The following is a 16,046-nucleotide window of genomic DNA, read 5'->3' as shown; positions in this document are numbered from 1 at the left end:
AGATATATGTTTGCTATATTTCCACATATGGCAATACTGTAAACACAACACTCAAGCTGACAGAAAAGTTAATAGGTTAAAGAAAATGAAACTGTCTCTGTCTTCCCACTTTTTAAAGCAGGCAAACTTTTTTGGGAGAGAGGAAGATTAATTTTCTTACAATTTTGTTCTAAGCCTATAAGAATTACTCTGGGCCCTGTTTTCTCAATATTCAATAAAATACATCACCAGAATTTCATTTTCCTAAGGAGATCTGATGCATGTCCCTGAAATAACAGTAACAAAATTTAACATGGAAAAAAGTTTTTCTTCAGTTGTTTAAATATGCAAATTATTCATGTCTATGAGTAGACCTGGTTCTAGCACATTGCACACAACATCCCTGGGCAAATGTTGGGACCCTAGCAGATCCATCGATTCTCACAATGCTGTGCCCACTTTACTTCATTGCACAGTGAAGTAATTAAAACAGCAAAGCTACCAAGCCTAGCTGCATGAGCTTTGTATTTCTGACTGTGCTGCTTTCACGCCTTCTGCCACCGTTTTTAACCAATTACTGAGCATTACATGCAGAGGTACTGAAATACTTCTCTCAGAGACCCCTCAAATTGGAGCTGACCTGTTGCAAGATGTAGACCATTGTAGCCTGGACATTCTTGGAGAACCCAAAGAAGCATTTGCTGTATTTGTTTACTAGCAGAACAGACTTTCTGTCAGATTGATCTCCTCTTTCCCTTTTACCTCTCATATTTTCTTCCATGTGTTCTAGAAGGATGGAGGTAGAAAATCAAAATAAGTCTTGTAGCACTTTTTGGGCTGGTAAGTGCTATTAAGGCAGAAGCTTTCATGAGCTACACCTCTCTTCATCAGACACACTAGGATAGATACAATACAATAGATACAAACCCTAGAGCAGGGATAGTCAACCTTTTTATACCTACTGCCCACTTTTGTATCTCTGTTAGTAGTAAAATTTTCTAACTGCCCACCGGTTCCACAGTAATGGTGACTTTATGAAAACCTAATGAAAATTTTTAAATAATGCTATGAATTTTTTTTTAATTTAAATTTAAATAAAGGAAAGTGCTTCAGTATCAGACAGAACCCCTACCGCCCACCATGAAAGCTGGAATGCCCACTAGTGAGCAGTAGGGACAAGGTTGACTACCACTGCCCTAGAGGAACAAAGCATTTTTGGGCAACTTGGGAATTGTAGGAGATGCTAGAAAAGGCGTGAAAAAGGCATTTCATTGGAGGAACTATCAGCAGCGTTTTGGATTCTGTTGATTCTGAAGGCCTTGATACCAAAGCATAACGCATTGATGGATGATCTTTGGAGAGCCAGAGATGAAGGACATCCCTCCATCCTGGTCCTCCTTGACCTCTCAGCGGCTTTCGATACCATCGACCATGGTATCCTTCTGCGACGACTGCGGGAGGTGGGAGTGGGAGGCACCGTATTACGGTGGTTCTCCTCCTACCTCTCGGACAGGTCGCAGTCGGTGTTAGTGGGAGGGCAGAGATCGTCCCCAAGGCCCCTAAAATATGGGGTGCCGCAGGGTTCGGTCTTATCCCCCCTACTATTCAACATCTACATGAAACCGCTGGGGGAGATCATCCGCAGGCACGGGATCAGATACCATCAATATGCGGACGATACTCAATTGTATCTGTCCGCCCCGTGCCAAATCAATGAAGCGGTTGATGTGATGGGCCGGGGGCTTGAAGCCGTTATGGACTGGATGAGGATTAACAAGCTTGTGCTCAACCCAGAAAAGACCGAGTGGCTGTTGTGTTTTCCTCCCAAAGATTTGACCAATAATCCAACACTCAGGCTGGGGGGTCAAATTTTACACCCCTCAGAGAGGGTTCGCAACTTGGGAGTCCTCCTGGACCCACAGCTGTCATTCGACCACCATATAGCGGCTGTGACCAGGGGGGCATTCGCCCAGGTACGCCTGGTGCGCCAGTTGCGACCCTACCTGAATCGGGAGGCCCTCACAACAGTCACTCGGGCCCTTGTGACCTCTAGGCTGGAATACTGCAACGTGCTCTACATGGGGCTGCCCTTGAGGAGCATCCGGCGACTTCAGCTAGTGCAGAACGCAGCCGCGCGAGTGATTGCGGGTGCACCTCGATTCACCCGCATTACACCTATCCTCCGCGAGCTGCGCTGGCTACCTGTCGATCTCCGGATGCGCTTCAAGGTGCTATTGATCACCCATAAAGCCCTACATGGCAGTGGATCTGGATACTTGAGAGACCGCCTTCTGCCAATTACCTCCCTACGACCTATAAGATCCCATAGATTAGGCCTCCTCCGCATTCCATCGGCCAGCCAGTGTCGGCTGGCAACCACAAGGAGGAGGGCCTTCTCAGCAGTGGCCCCGACCCTTTGGAACGAGCTCCCCGTAGAGATTCGTACTCTCTCCACCGTCCAAGCCTTCCGCATAGCCTTGAAGAACTGGCTCGCCCGTCAGGCCTGGGGATAAGGACTGTTACCCCGCCCGAATGTTGTATGCATGTTGTTTGCTATTTTATTATGTGTTGTAATCTCAATGTTGTATTCCCCCCTCCCTTGGTTTTCTGTGAGCCGCCCTGAGTCCCCTCAGGGAAAAGGGCGGCCTACAAATGCAAATAAAACCTCAAAAAAAAAAAAAATAACTAGGAGCTCTGGCAGTGCAGTGGTTAAAATGCAGTATTGCAAACTAACACTGCCCACAGCCAGGAGTTCTATCCTGACTGGCTCAAGGTTGACTCAGCCTTCCATCCTTCTGAGATCAGTAAAATGAGGACTCAGATTGTTGGGGCAATATGCTGACTCTGTAAACCACTCAGAGAGTGATGTAAACAACTATGGAGTGGTATACAAGTCTCAGTGCTATTGTTATAACTAGCCTTCAGCCATGTGAAGTTGGCATATGGAAGTTGGGCAAGCTTTGCGTGCTGGGCTGGATTCCTACCTTGCTATTTTTCTGCTTCTCAACTGTCACCCTCCCCTGCCTTGTACCTGCTTTTCTTCTTTTTCTTTCTCAGTCTCATATTGGCCATCATCTAACTGAAATGTTGCACCAGAAGAGTGTTTTCGTATGTGAACCAATATAAAGCTCCTTCAACACTGTGAATTATCTGACATGACAAGCAGCAGAGGTACAATGAGGAGGGTAAATGGGTTGTCTCTTGTGCAAAAGCAATGTTCCTGCAAGGTTAATACAATTAAGATGATATCTCTGAAACTATGACCTATAATAAGCCGGCTGGATATGCCAACCTCCATGCTTGCTTGAAATCACGCACAGCATCATCTTACATGTAGAAGCAGATTCACAAAATCTCACAATAACCTGATATGGTAACTAGATATGAGCTGCAAAAATCTATAATATCATTATTTAGTAATAGAGGAATATAGAAAAATTTAATTTGGCTGCCATCTACAAATTGTCTGAATTTTTGCAGCCCAGATCTGCTAAACGTAGCAGTTCATTATGGAGATTCAAAAAAGTAACAGGAAGTAAATTTGAAAGGTGAGGTTTGAAGGAACAAGTACATCAGAACATTGTATAGTACATTGAAAGGCTTTCTCAAAAAGTCAAGCATATATTCTCTTTTTTACACTGACAAGGTAGAAGCTGCCTGGTTTTCAGATGAGGAAAACCTTGCTGGTTTCTGTGTTTTTCCCACTGGAGCTGCTGATCAATGCTTAACCAATAAATTTAAGGCAGAATGGAGAAAATGTAAAGCACTGAGCCTTTTCCTAAGATTCCTTTATGGGGAAAAATGTACACCCAAAAGGGTATAATAATCTCCTATACATAGGCTTTGGGACAAAAAATAGAAAAGGAAAAACTAAAGAAATAATGGACAGCCTTTAACTTTTTTATTTTTGTGATATAAGTGGTTTGCTTCTCTTCAGCGAAGTCATGCCATTCACTCTTGTGCAACTTTTAAGATGTTTCATTGATCCTCCCTACTAGTCTGGAGAAGTAATAGAGAAGACAGATTAAGATTTGTGCCCAACATAAGTGAAATAAGCAGTAGACTGCTCAGGAGGAGAAGTTGGACAGAGTTAAATTCAGGTAGTGGCAAAATAGCCAAGTATTTATAGCACAGAGACTGTTCTCTGATTGAAGAGGAGTGGTCCAAATCCAACATAATGATAAATTGCCTCAAGAAACTAGGAAAGTAGAACCATTCAGCTTGCCCATATCACCAGAACAGCCAAGTGAACAGACATAGATTTGCAATTTATTACAGCCTTCTCCACTATGATGAAATGAACTGCACTTCTAGTTAAATTATAGGATGAACCAAGCTTTTTGGTAGAGTTTTTTCCCCACAATAAATGGGAGTGCAAATGAAGTGCCTCTCTTTGAATGAAAATGTATGTATTTAATAGATCAAGAAATATTGCAAAAACAGACCCAGTCAGCCTTTCCATCAGTATATCTGCTTTCTTCCACATAGTGTGTGTGTGTGTGTGTGTGTGTGTGTGTGTGTGTGTGTGTGTGTGTGTGTGTTGCAAAGAAGGTATATTGAATTTTTACAGCATCTTGGTGGATGTATTTGGGTTTCTATACAACTGTCCAAGCCTCATTGTAGCTGGATGATTAAATAAAGAGATGCAGTCATCTCAAGGAAACTCCATTAAGTCCTATTTATGAGGCATTAGGAAAACTTCTGCTTTACTTAGCTTGAGCCAGAATTATTCAATTAACTTTTCTAAAGGAAAACAATTGTCTTTTTAAGGTCCTTACTTCATGATCTCTATTTATCAAAGGTCTAAAAGCATGTGTTTAAAAACCATTCAAAATGACAAAAAAAATATTCCCAAGTAAACTAACTTTAGATTAAATTGGAAGAATTATTGTATTTTATCCACATTTTCCAAACTCCTTGAACTGAATCCATTGCCATACACTTAGACTACGTTTTGATCCCATAGTGGCTGGGGTCTTTTGCATGTATCAATATTTTTGATATGACATTTTAAGGCAAGTTTCGTTTTCACAATTGTTACTATTAAAGGAAATGTTTGGAGTAGTTGCTCTATTGGAGATTAATAATAAATTTGTATATTTGTTTGGCTACATGTCAATTTAAAATTAGTGCCTTGAAGCATATTCAACTACATGTCCTCTTAGGTAATGCAACCCAACATCCCGTACATGTTCTCTATCTCATCAAAAGTATTTCGTTCAAAGCACTACATTACCAGCAATCTGCTTACTTGTTTCCTAGATTTCCCTTGCCATAATACTAATTTTTCCTGAAGCATCATACCGGTAGGTAAATGAAACAATCAAGTCTTGATGAGAAGGGGCCTTTTAAAAATGCCTGTGATACATTAGCAGTCTTTTTTTATGTGATATCAACCCCCTACTGTGAACACATCTGAAAAGGAAGTGATAAGGAGGAAAGAAATATCATGGTGATGCAGCGAGAATAATGCAGGGGGCAGAGAAATGGGGAAATTTAAAAAAACTTGACAGGATAACCACAAACCCAGATCTGCTTTTTAAATCCCCCAAATCAGCTTAAAGCTTTTTAACAAAATGTTATCTTTTTAACACTATAATGCCCTGATAGCAAACCTATGGCATGTGTGCCAGAAGTGGCCATCTCTCTGGGCATGCCAGCCATCGCCCGTTGCTCTTCCGGGTTCCGGCGTGCACATACGCACCAGCCAGCCAGTCTTTGTGCATGCAGGAGTGCCAGAAACCAGAAGACCAGCTCCCTGGCTTGCATGCTTCTGGTTTCTGGAGCACACATGCACGCTGGCCAGCTGGTCTTCTCAAGTGCTCATGTGTGTCAGAAACTGGAAGACCAGATGACGAGTGTGCATGCACCTACTGGAAAACCAAAAGCTCAGCTTCCCAGTGTGCACATGCATGCCAAGGAGCTGCTCTTTTGATTTCTGCCGTTCCCCGCACATACGTTCTCGTTTCAGCACACAGTGTTGAAAAGGTTCACCAACGCTGCTGTAGTTCAATTAGTCCAAAAGCACTAGCCAATGTAAATCACTTCCATCTTCATGATATACTGTGAAGATGGTCATATTTTTTTTCAGACTCAATTACATATATTGAGCATTATCAAGCATTTTCCTTTAATTGTTTCCTTCCCCTCCCCCCTTCTTCTTTCCCTCACTTTACAAACCCAACTATATCTCCAGGACTCCTTTCCTGTGAACCTGGCTTAAAAATAGTTTGGCAAAAAGGAGCATGCTAAATTATTTGCTGACTGCCTCATGTCTCCTCCTTAGAAGGTTTTCAGGAGCAAAGGAGAACCAGGGCATAGTAACAATGTCAAGTCTTCCTTCCTAGATTTTCCAGCTGCTGCTGTTGATCTGTGATTTGTCACCTGCTATGCAATTTGAGAAAATTAAATGAATAAGGGGCATGGTTTTCCAAGGTAACATTTTGAATGCCTTTTAATGCTTTTTTTTTTTAAAAAGCACTCATTTTGTAAAGGATGTCTAAGTAAAGATTAGATGCCAGTATCTTGCTGTGGTCTGTGCACCAAAATTGATCCTATGCATTTATGCCTTGGCTTTTGGCCAGCCTTTGCTTTTTATTATATCTCCCAGAGTAATTGTATTAAGGAAGGGTTTGCTGTATTGATTTTCACATCCATTGTGATGGACCTTCAATTTTCTTTCCCACTCTGGATGAAGTTTTTTTTTCCTCTGCCTTAAATCTATCAAGACACTAGAAAACAATATATTTTCCTCTTTCAAAGGAAAAACATAAATAAAAAGATTTCTTCATTCCCTTGATATATAAAAGTGATCCAACACAGATTAAATCACAACATAAATTACTATTTTTATTGAAATTGTTTCAGTTTATGTGCTGAATATTTTTTCCATAGTATACTAGGTATCCAAGAGGACTTTCCAGGCTTGTCCATGAGTTTCTATGTATAGAGATCTTTTTAATATATTTGCTTGTAAGAGAAGCATCATTTGGTTGATGATTATTTGTCATCAAGATGGTGTTAACTCTTATTGACTCCCTAGACTTTCCTCAAGATTATCTGTTCCGAACCTTACCCTTCAGGTCTTCCAACTGAGCACTCATCACTGCTGTAACTGGCACCCTACAAGTGTTGTCCCCTTTAACTCTTGTCTTCACCTTTCCCAGCATTTTAGACCTCTCCAGAGAGCTAGGTATTTGGATCATGTGTTAAAGATGTGGTAGTTTGATTGTGTGGTTCTGGATTGCTTTATTTTTTTAATGTATTCTCAGTTTTCTTCAATACCAAAGTTCAAATATTATGCTTCTTTGAAAACCAGTGTTTGCTTCCATAGAATATCACAGGGAAAATAATTGCTTAGACAATTCTGATCTGTGGACATGTCATCTTACCTGAGTACCATTTCTAAGGGCTTCTTTACTATGTTACAAGTGGTAGTCTGTGGTGTATTTCCTGACTGATGGTTCCTTTATTGTTGATTATGGATCCAAAACAGAAGTTACCTAGGGCTTTAATATCTTTATTGTCAATTCTAAGGCTGCTTGCTATACCTGCAGTCATTAATTTGAACTTCTTGTTGTTTAATTGTAGCCCATATTTACACTATGCTCCTTGATTTTCATTACTAGAACTTGCAGATTATTTACACTTTTAGCTGTCAGAGTAATATAATCAGCATTGCTGTTGTTAGTTGCGAAGTCGTGTCCAACCCATGTAGTGGTGGGTTTCAATTTATTTTATTACTGGTTTGCTCTTCCACGCATGCACGCTTGCGCAGAAACATCCGGGTGGGTGGGTGGAGCCTTCTGCAACCACCACTACCGGTTTGGCCGCTCCAGGGTGAACTGGCAGAAACTCACCTCTGGACCCATCACAACCCCACGGACAACATTCCTCCAGGCCTTCCTGTCCGCTACCATCCTCTGGAGTCCATTTAAGCTCATGATCAGCATACTGCAGGTTTTTTATATTTCTTCCTCTCATTTTAAAATCACTCTCTGTCTGCCACCTCACAGAATTGAGGCCAACCCACCTCACAGAATTGTTGTTGTCAAGAAAAGAGAAGGAGGAAGGTGTGATGGATATGTTTACCACCTTGAGTTATTTGTAAAAATAACAAAGGCAAGGTATAAATAAATTCAATAAAGTAATAAAGTAATAAAAATGTCTCTTATTCTTCAGCTTTTTCTAAAGCCAGCTTGAACATTTGATGTCACCCTTTCCATGTAGGACTCTTATCTGTCTTGGGTGATTTTATTTGCTAGTATATAAAATGAAGAATATTGTGCAATAATTTGCATACTTGTCAAGATTGCTTTCTTTGGTATTGATATGCAGACTAACATCTTCCAAGTTAGTCAGGATCCTGTTATTTTGTTAACATATTTTGGGTCTATTAGTTTTTCATCTATTGTTCTTGCTGTTTTTCTAAAGTATTCCTTCAGTTCCTTATCTTTCCAATAATCTAACCTCATTTTCTAATACCAAAGTTTCCTATAAATAGGGAATATCTTCTAAAGTATGTTGGAATTTGACATCTGTACTGGATAGAATATCAGAATAGTGTTTCCAATTTTGCTTGATCTTTAATTTAATTACTTTATTGGCAACTTTTATCATATCAATTTGAGGGTGGAGCCTTCTGAATTTGGCGATCTTTTGGAAGACTTTCCTTGTTTTCCAAAGTCATATTCCATATTCAATGTGTTTATAGATCTCATTGTAACATTGTTTCTTGTCTCCTCTAACAGCTCTGTAAAATTCTTTGATAATTTCCTTCCTAAGATCTTTATATTTCTTGACTTCCACTTTTATTCTCTTGACAATTTCCACTATTTGTTCTGATACAAAAGTTTGCTTTTTCTATGTCTAGATCTCAGGGAGTTATTTTTCACAATCATCCTTAACAATTTCTTTAAGTTTATTCCACACTTTTTCTGGTTTTCTATCAATAAAGTTCAGGAGTTCAGAGCAATGATTTTGTGATCTGCTCCACAAGCAGCCGCTGGCAACATCTTTGCTGTTATAACTGAGCTGTTCCACCTCCTTGCACTTATAATATAGTCAATTTGACTTCTGGGTAGTCTGTTAAATGATGTACATATTATAAAGATATTGTTTAGTGGTGGGAAGGCTTTGTTAGCAAATGAGGGTATCATAGGATTGCCTATGACATCAATGTGTGGCTGATTCACTTCACTTTTCACTGTGTTGAGCTTCTCTGTATTCACGCCTCTTAAGTTCTCTGATCCCTGTAATTCTAACTTTGCAGCTTTGGATTTTCGTTTTCTGCATGGCAACCTCAGCAGCTGGAAGCTTTAGCCTTTAGCTTTAGCCTACCAGCATCATAAACCTCATTTAGAACTCCAAAAGCTCCTTACCTCCTTTTCTCAGTAGTACATTGAGTGCCATTTGACCCAAAGGTCCCATCATCTGGCATTATATCATGATCATTTTATATTTTCTATCCATGTGATTTTTGGGGGGTAAAATGCAAACGTAGTTTAGCATTGCTTTCTCTTACACAATATGAAAGGTTCTGTCAGAGTTTGTTGCAGAAAAAATCAAATCCAGAAAGCACACACAGATAACTGATTCAGCTGGATTCATTAACTTCTTTATATACATAATAACAGATGAATAAACGTACAATACCAATAGTAGATTCTTTCAATGTGGTAGAAGTTACAAGCAGAACACACAAGCAGGAGAGAATAGTTGGCTTCATTTCAGAGTTCAGAGCAGACAGAGATCAGTCTTGTTTCAGTTTGAATTCTCAGCACAGACTCAGATCTGTTTAAGCTCCCATTGGCTGACTTAGTTGCTATGCCTATTCATTGGCTGACCTTGTTACCATGTCTCTCCCAGTCATAAATATTCTAACAGGTTCTCTTTGTTATTAGTGTTTCTTGTTACTAAAATGATCACCCACCTCCAGCAAATTCCTCTTTTGCTGCTGTCCAACATAGATGCCTGCTTGCTCCAGCTAGGCAGATGGGATGATCTTACTGCCTTGGTTTGTCTTGCTGGTATTATATACTCTTGGTATCCTTCCAGCATTCTTTGCTGATCTTTCCTAGGAATGCTTTATGGTAGTCCTTTTTGGGATTGGCAGAGCAGGATTAGACAAAAACATTTTGCTGCAAAAGATAAATTAGAGGTTCCACGGCTTCCATTTCTATGTAAAGAACCTACTAACATTTCATTACTCATGATGCAACAGCTCCCTCCATTCGTTCTGAGAATTCTAACTAGATTAACAGAAAGTGAAAGGCCACTTTCATTGCTGTCTTCAGACAGCACAAAGTGGAAATGACTAGGTGAGAGCACTGCTGTTTCTCACTTGACATTCATACTCAACATCTACATCTAATGCAGCTATCTCAACCTGACTAATGGTAGAGCTGACCCAGTGGCCCATCTGTCACTTGCATCTTTTCCTATTGCCTGCCTAGATCCTACTGAATTGTTTCTAGGTTCAACTCTCTGCCTCAAACACAGTTGCCAGTAGGAAAAGGTGTTAAAAAATAATGGACAGTACAGATCCCTGCATGAGTCTTAGAGCTTATTCACAAGTGAAACTAAAAACACCTTGGAGTGTTTGGAATGTGTCTCTTGTGAAGACTACTAATGCCAGTTAGCAAATAGGAAGAAAGTAATTTTCCAGCCATTTCTTCTTCCGTCCCTTCTCAGAAACTGTATCTACAAGAGATCCAAAGTAATTACAGAAGTGTATCTGAAGACGACAGTTGAATTTCAACTAGCAACTCCATATTTTTCAGTACAGGACATACTATTTATCCTTCTCTCCTTAAGCTGCTGATAAAATACAGGTGGTCCTCAACTTATGGGCCAGAATTTGGACTAGAATTTCTGTTGCTAAATAAGATGGTTGTTAAGCAAATCATGGCAGATTTTATGAATTTTTGCCATGGTTGTTAAATGAATCACTGCAGTTCTTAAGTGAATCATGTGGTCATTAAATGAATCTGAAGTGGTGAAAAAAATAAAGTTCTATATATAGGCAAGAAAAAACAAATGCCCAGGTATAGTATAAGTGGTCCCTGGCTCAATATTAGTAACTGTGAGAGGGATCTATGAGCCAGCAGTGTGCTGCAGCTGCCAAAAAAACCAACGCAGTTCTAAGCTACATTAGCAGAGGAATAGAATCAAGATCACATGAAGTGTTAATATCACACTATAATGCCTTGGTAAGATCACACTTGGAATACTGCACCCAGTTTTGGTCGCTACAAAGAAAGAGGACAGAGAAGAGGGACAAAGACCATTAGGGAACTGAAGACTAAAACATTGCTGGAATTGTCTAGTTTAATGAAAAGAAGGACTAGGGGTGACATGGTAGCAGTGTTCCAATATCTAAAGGGTTGCCAGAAAGAAAGCAAAATAAGAGGCAATGAATGGAAAATAATCAAGGATAGAAGCAACCTATAACTAAGGAGAAATTTTCTGACAGTAAGAACAATCAGTGGAACGACTTGCCTCCAGAAGTTGTTGGTGCTCCAACACTGAAAGTTTTTAAAAAGACATTGGACAACCATTTGTCTGAAATAGTATAGAGTTGGATTAGAAGACCCTCAAAGTCCCTTCCAACTGTTATTCTGTGGCTTCCTCCATTGATTGCTTGTCAGAAACCAGTGGGGAAGGTCACAAATGTTAATCACATGATCCTGGGAAGCTATAATTTTCATAAATATGTTGTCAAGCACCTGCATTTTGATCACATGTGGAGATGCTGCAATAATCATTAAATATGAAGACTGGTCATAAGTCACTTTTTCAGTGTCATTGTGACTTTGAATGGTGGCTAAATAAATGGTTGTAAATTTAGGAGTATATGTACAATACTTAAGGATTATCTGCATGATACCTAACTCATGATTTATGATAGAGCTATTTTTAGCAGTTACTATTTAGAAAAAGATATGTATGTATATGTCTCAGAAAGAGAAGGGGTACTTTTAATTTATGGCAAAAGTTACATATAGAGTATGGCTTTTCTAATAAAATATTCTTATTGGTTGAGCAGATAAACTCCTCTAAAAAGATGACCAAGTATGGTTTTATTGGTCCAACAGTGCATTTAACCTTCCTAATTTGGTCAAACCAATTCAATCAGGTTTCATAAAAATATGTACCAAAAACTCCATATGGGTCCTGGGTTTAGGAGTCCAAGTAACTCTACCCTAAATCTAAATGTATGTTATAACTTCCTGCTACCCCCAGAATGTGGTAATAAGTTTTGATTTTCATATGTTGTTACATGTATATTTCCATTTTTCTAATAAAGTTGTCTTTTCCCAATCTCTTTCAGTTAAAGCTGTAAGGAAGGGGAAAAAAACCCAACGTTACAAGCAAAAGAAGAAATGAATCATTTATGGAAGAAAAAAAGTCAAACTTCTGATTAGAGAGGAGAACTACTACGGCTCTTTCCATTATGAACTCTTCAGTTGCAGAAGCTTCTTACCTTTAGCGTAGAACTGCCTGCAGTCACCACAGAGATTCCTGAAGAAGTCAGTGGGGCGAGGGAGTGTCTATTTCCACTTGCCTTCATGTTGGGTTCCAGATGTGTCCTGTGAAAGCATTTACTTTGAATGGAAGTTGCACTTGCCCATTGAAAATGAGACACTTCCAATTGAACTTGCTTCTCATCTGTATGGCAACCACCACTGCAATTCTTGTTGTGCCATGGAAGGTCAAATGTCCATTGCAGTGTGTCTGCCAGATCAGACCATGGTATACCCCCAGATCTGTGTACAGGGAAGCCGCCACAGTTGACTGCAATGATTTGTTTATCTCCACAGTGCCTGAAAGATTGCCAGAGGGGACACAGATTCTTCTCTTGCAAAGCAACAATATTGTCAAGGTCGAGCAGAGTGAACTGGAGTATCTGAAAAACCTGACAGAGGTAGATTTATCACAGAACAGTTTCTCAGACATTTTGGACTTTGGCCTGAAGAATATGCCTCAATTGCTGAGTCTTCACTTGGAAGAAAACCAGCTGGCTGAACTTCCCGATAACAGCTTCTCAAGCCTGGCTAATCTTCAGGAACTTTATCTTAATCACAATCAAATACGCAGGATTTCTCCCCAAGCCTTCTTAGGACTTGGAAATCTCCTTCGACTCCACCTCAACTCCAACTTCTTAAGGACAATTGACAGTCGCTGGTTCCAAGTACTACCCAGTCTGGAGATCTTAATGATTGGTGGCAACAAAGTAGATGCCATTCTGGATATGAACTTCAGGGCTTTATCAAACTTGAGAAGTTTGGTTCTGGCTGGAATGAACCTGAGAGAGATTTCAGATTATGCTCTTGTAGGCTTAAAAAATCTGGAGAGTCTGTCTTTTTATGATAACAATCTGATCAGTGTTCCCAAGCGAGCATTGCAGCAAGTTCCTGGGCTTAAGTTCTTGGATCTGAACAAAAATCCACTTCCAAGGATTAAGCAGAGTGATTTCACAAACATGCTACACCTCAAGGAATTAGGACTCAACAATATGGAAGAGCTGGTTTCTATTGACAAATTTGCATTGATCAACTTGCCTGAACTAACGAAACTGGACGTGACCAACAACCCTAAACTATCCTATATCCATCCCAGTGCTTTCCACCATCTCCCTCAGATGGAAACTCTCATGCTCAACAACAATGCTCTAAGTGCTTTGCATAAGCAAACACTAGAGTCCCTCCCCAGTCTGCAGGAGATAAGCATCCACAGCAATCCCCTCCACTGTGATTGTGTCATCCGCTGGGTCAATAGTACTGAGAACCATATACGCTTCATTGAGCCTCAATCCACATTATGTGCTGAACCTCCAGACCTAAAAAGAAAACATATACGTGATGTCCCCTTCAGAGAAATGACTGACAGATGCTTACCCCTCATCTCTGACAAAAGCTTTCCTTCTCATTTAGATGTGGTAGATGGAGAAGACATCTCTCTTCATTGTAGGGCTTTAGCAGAACCAGAACCAGAGATCTACTGGGTTACACCATCAGGTCTTAAGCTATTGCCATTCTCAGAAGATGGAAAGTATAAAGTGGACTCTGAGGGGACAATGGAGATTCGCAAGGTCACGGTACAAGAGGCAGGCCTCTATACATGTATGGCTCAAAATCTCATAGGTGCTGACACCAGAAGTATCAGTCTAATAGTCAATAGGTCTTTTCCCTTTAGTGAAGACACGCTAGAGCTGATCATTGAGGAAGTCCAGACTTACAATATCCTGGTTTCATGGAAACCTCATCTCAATACCATTTCATCTAATCTCACTTGGTCCAGTTTCAACCCCAACTTGGACTTAACAAATGTAGCCCGTATTCCAACAGGTACCCACATGTATAACATCACAAGATTGCACCATGATACAGAATATTGGGCCTGTCTTCATATAGCATTTGCAAAGTTGCAGACCAAGGTTGCCTGTGTCAATGCCAGGACTAAAGAGGCTCACTACCAATACTTGGAAAGCAGGCAGGGTGCCCTGATGGTATTGTTCCTCTGCATATTGGTGATGTCTATAAGCCTCATAGGCAACTATGGTTTAAGTTCTTTCAAATTTCAGTCTAGGAGCCAGGGAATCTGTATGCCATGGAAAGCAGCCTCATCTTCAGTTCATGTAGTATATCCAACTTTTATCAAACAGTGGGATCAAGGAAGAAAGGGGGAGACACTCCTGGCCATGGAGGTACAAGCAGCATCGTTGGACTCGTGAAGGCTGCAGGTTTTTTTTTTCCTCTGCAAGAAGGGTGGATAAATACATCTGGTGAATTTCTTTAAAAATTACCAAATACAGATTAAAAGAGAAAAATACTGAAGTATGAAAACCATGAATATGGAAGATAGATAGGAAAAGTTGTCCCTTTTCCAGCCAAACCATGAGTTTGCTTGGCCAAACATAGTATCTCTCAATCCAAGATAAAGAATCTACTTTTATTGAAAGAAAAGTTGCTGAAAAGACAGGCAGACAACCTGAGTTGGAAAGCATCCAGCTTGAAATTCCAAAACATCTCTGCCTCTTCCGGGCAGCTATGACTTCTCTGGCTGCCTGTTACCAATATACTTTGTGCTCAGCACATGTCTGCTCCCCTGGAAATACAAAAAAGGCCTTTTCCTTTGGGGATACCTTTCTCTCTGCGTGGATATGTATCACCACAGAGAATCTTGACCAAATCCAACAAGTCTCTTGTGACCTGAAGAATTTGCCTCCTGCAGTACTTTTCCAAGGAAACAAATGTGATATGAAGAGAGGCGACTTTCTCAGGCTTGAGAATCAGGAAAAATGAATACAATTGAAGGGTGGGGTGGGGGGGGCGTGAAACTTTGAATCCATTAACAATGTCAGTGAGCCAACATGGACTGGATTTCAATTCAAGAACTTAATTTCAATATTATTTTGTAAACATTTTGTGAATAAGTTTGAAAACAAACGGAAGAGGGGATGAAGATTTTTTTTGTAATATATATAGATATATAAATATAAATGGGGAGGAAGGGAGGGATGGAGGGGGCCTTTATATGTCAATCTACCATATGGAAGAGGCTTTATGCTAGGTCAGCATTGCTTCAGCTACAGGGTGGGCAGAATGATAAGGAGGGGAGGGAATAATAGTTGATGTAAGACTGATTTCAAAGAATGAAAATCTCTTTGTTTTAAAGTGACTGATTTCCACGCGGCATAGTTGAAAACATCCCTGGAGAAGACACAGGCTCAGTGGTTGAGAAAAAGAGGGAGGATGAATATTCCCTTTTCTAACTCTGTCATGATTTCTTTGTCTCTGATAAGCCAATTAAAATTGAAAATAAAATATTTCTGAAGTTGTGTGCTTTCTCCAAAGCTCTTCCTAGATAACCCAAATCCAGCCGTAATTGGTGACGGCAGGGAAGGAGAGTTGTAAGGGACTTCTGCTGAGGGGAATGATTTGGATAGGGTGGCCTAACTTCTGTTTGCAAAAAAAAAAATCTCTTGCGTTTACCTCCACGCTGCAAAGTGTGGTGTTCTATTCTTTTAGTCCTTCAGAATGTTATTACTAAATTGTTACTTTCGA

General features: G+C 40.1%; 1 protein-coding gene across 1 annotated transcript in view; it reads left to right on the top strand.

Moving 5' to 3' along the window:
* The window catches only part of LRRN2 (leucine rich repeat neuronal 2), a 159,216-nt gene extending 143,406 nt beyond the window's left edge, over positions 1–15,810 (top strand). The window contains exon 3 of the mRNA XM_014076267.2: positions 12,311–15,810. Coding sequence (XP_013931742.2) covers positions 12,563–14,713 — 2,151 coding nt within the window. The 5' untranslated portion in view covers positions 12,311–12,562 and the 3' untranslated portion in view covers positions 14,714–15,810. The remainder of the gene's footprint in view (positions 1–12,310) is intronic.
* Positions 15,811–16,046: the final 236 nt, after the last annotated feature.

The sequence above is a fragment of the Thamnophis sirtalis genome, unplaced genomic scaffold, assembly GCF_051295495.1.
Source record: "Thamnophis sirtalis isolate CommonGarterSnake01/CBP01778 unplaced genomic scaffold, rThaSir2_p1.2 scaffold_7, whole genome shotgun sequence".
NCBI classification, from domain to species: domain Eukaryota; kingdom Metazoa; phylum Chordata; class Lepidosauria; order Squamata; family Natricidae; genus Thamnophis; species Thamnophis sirtalis.
Note: the sequence above shows the minus strand (reverse complement) of the source record. Positions and strands in the feature narration are given on the sequence as shown.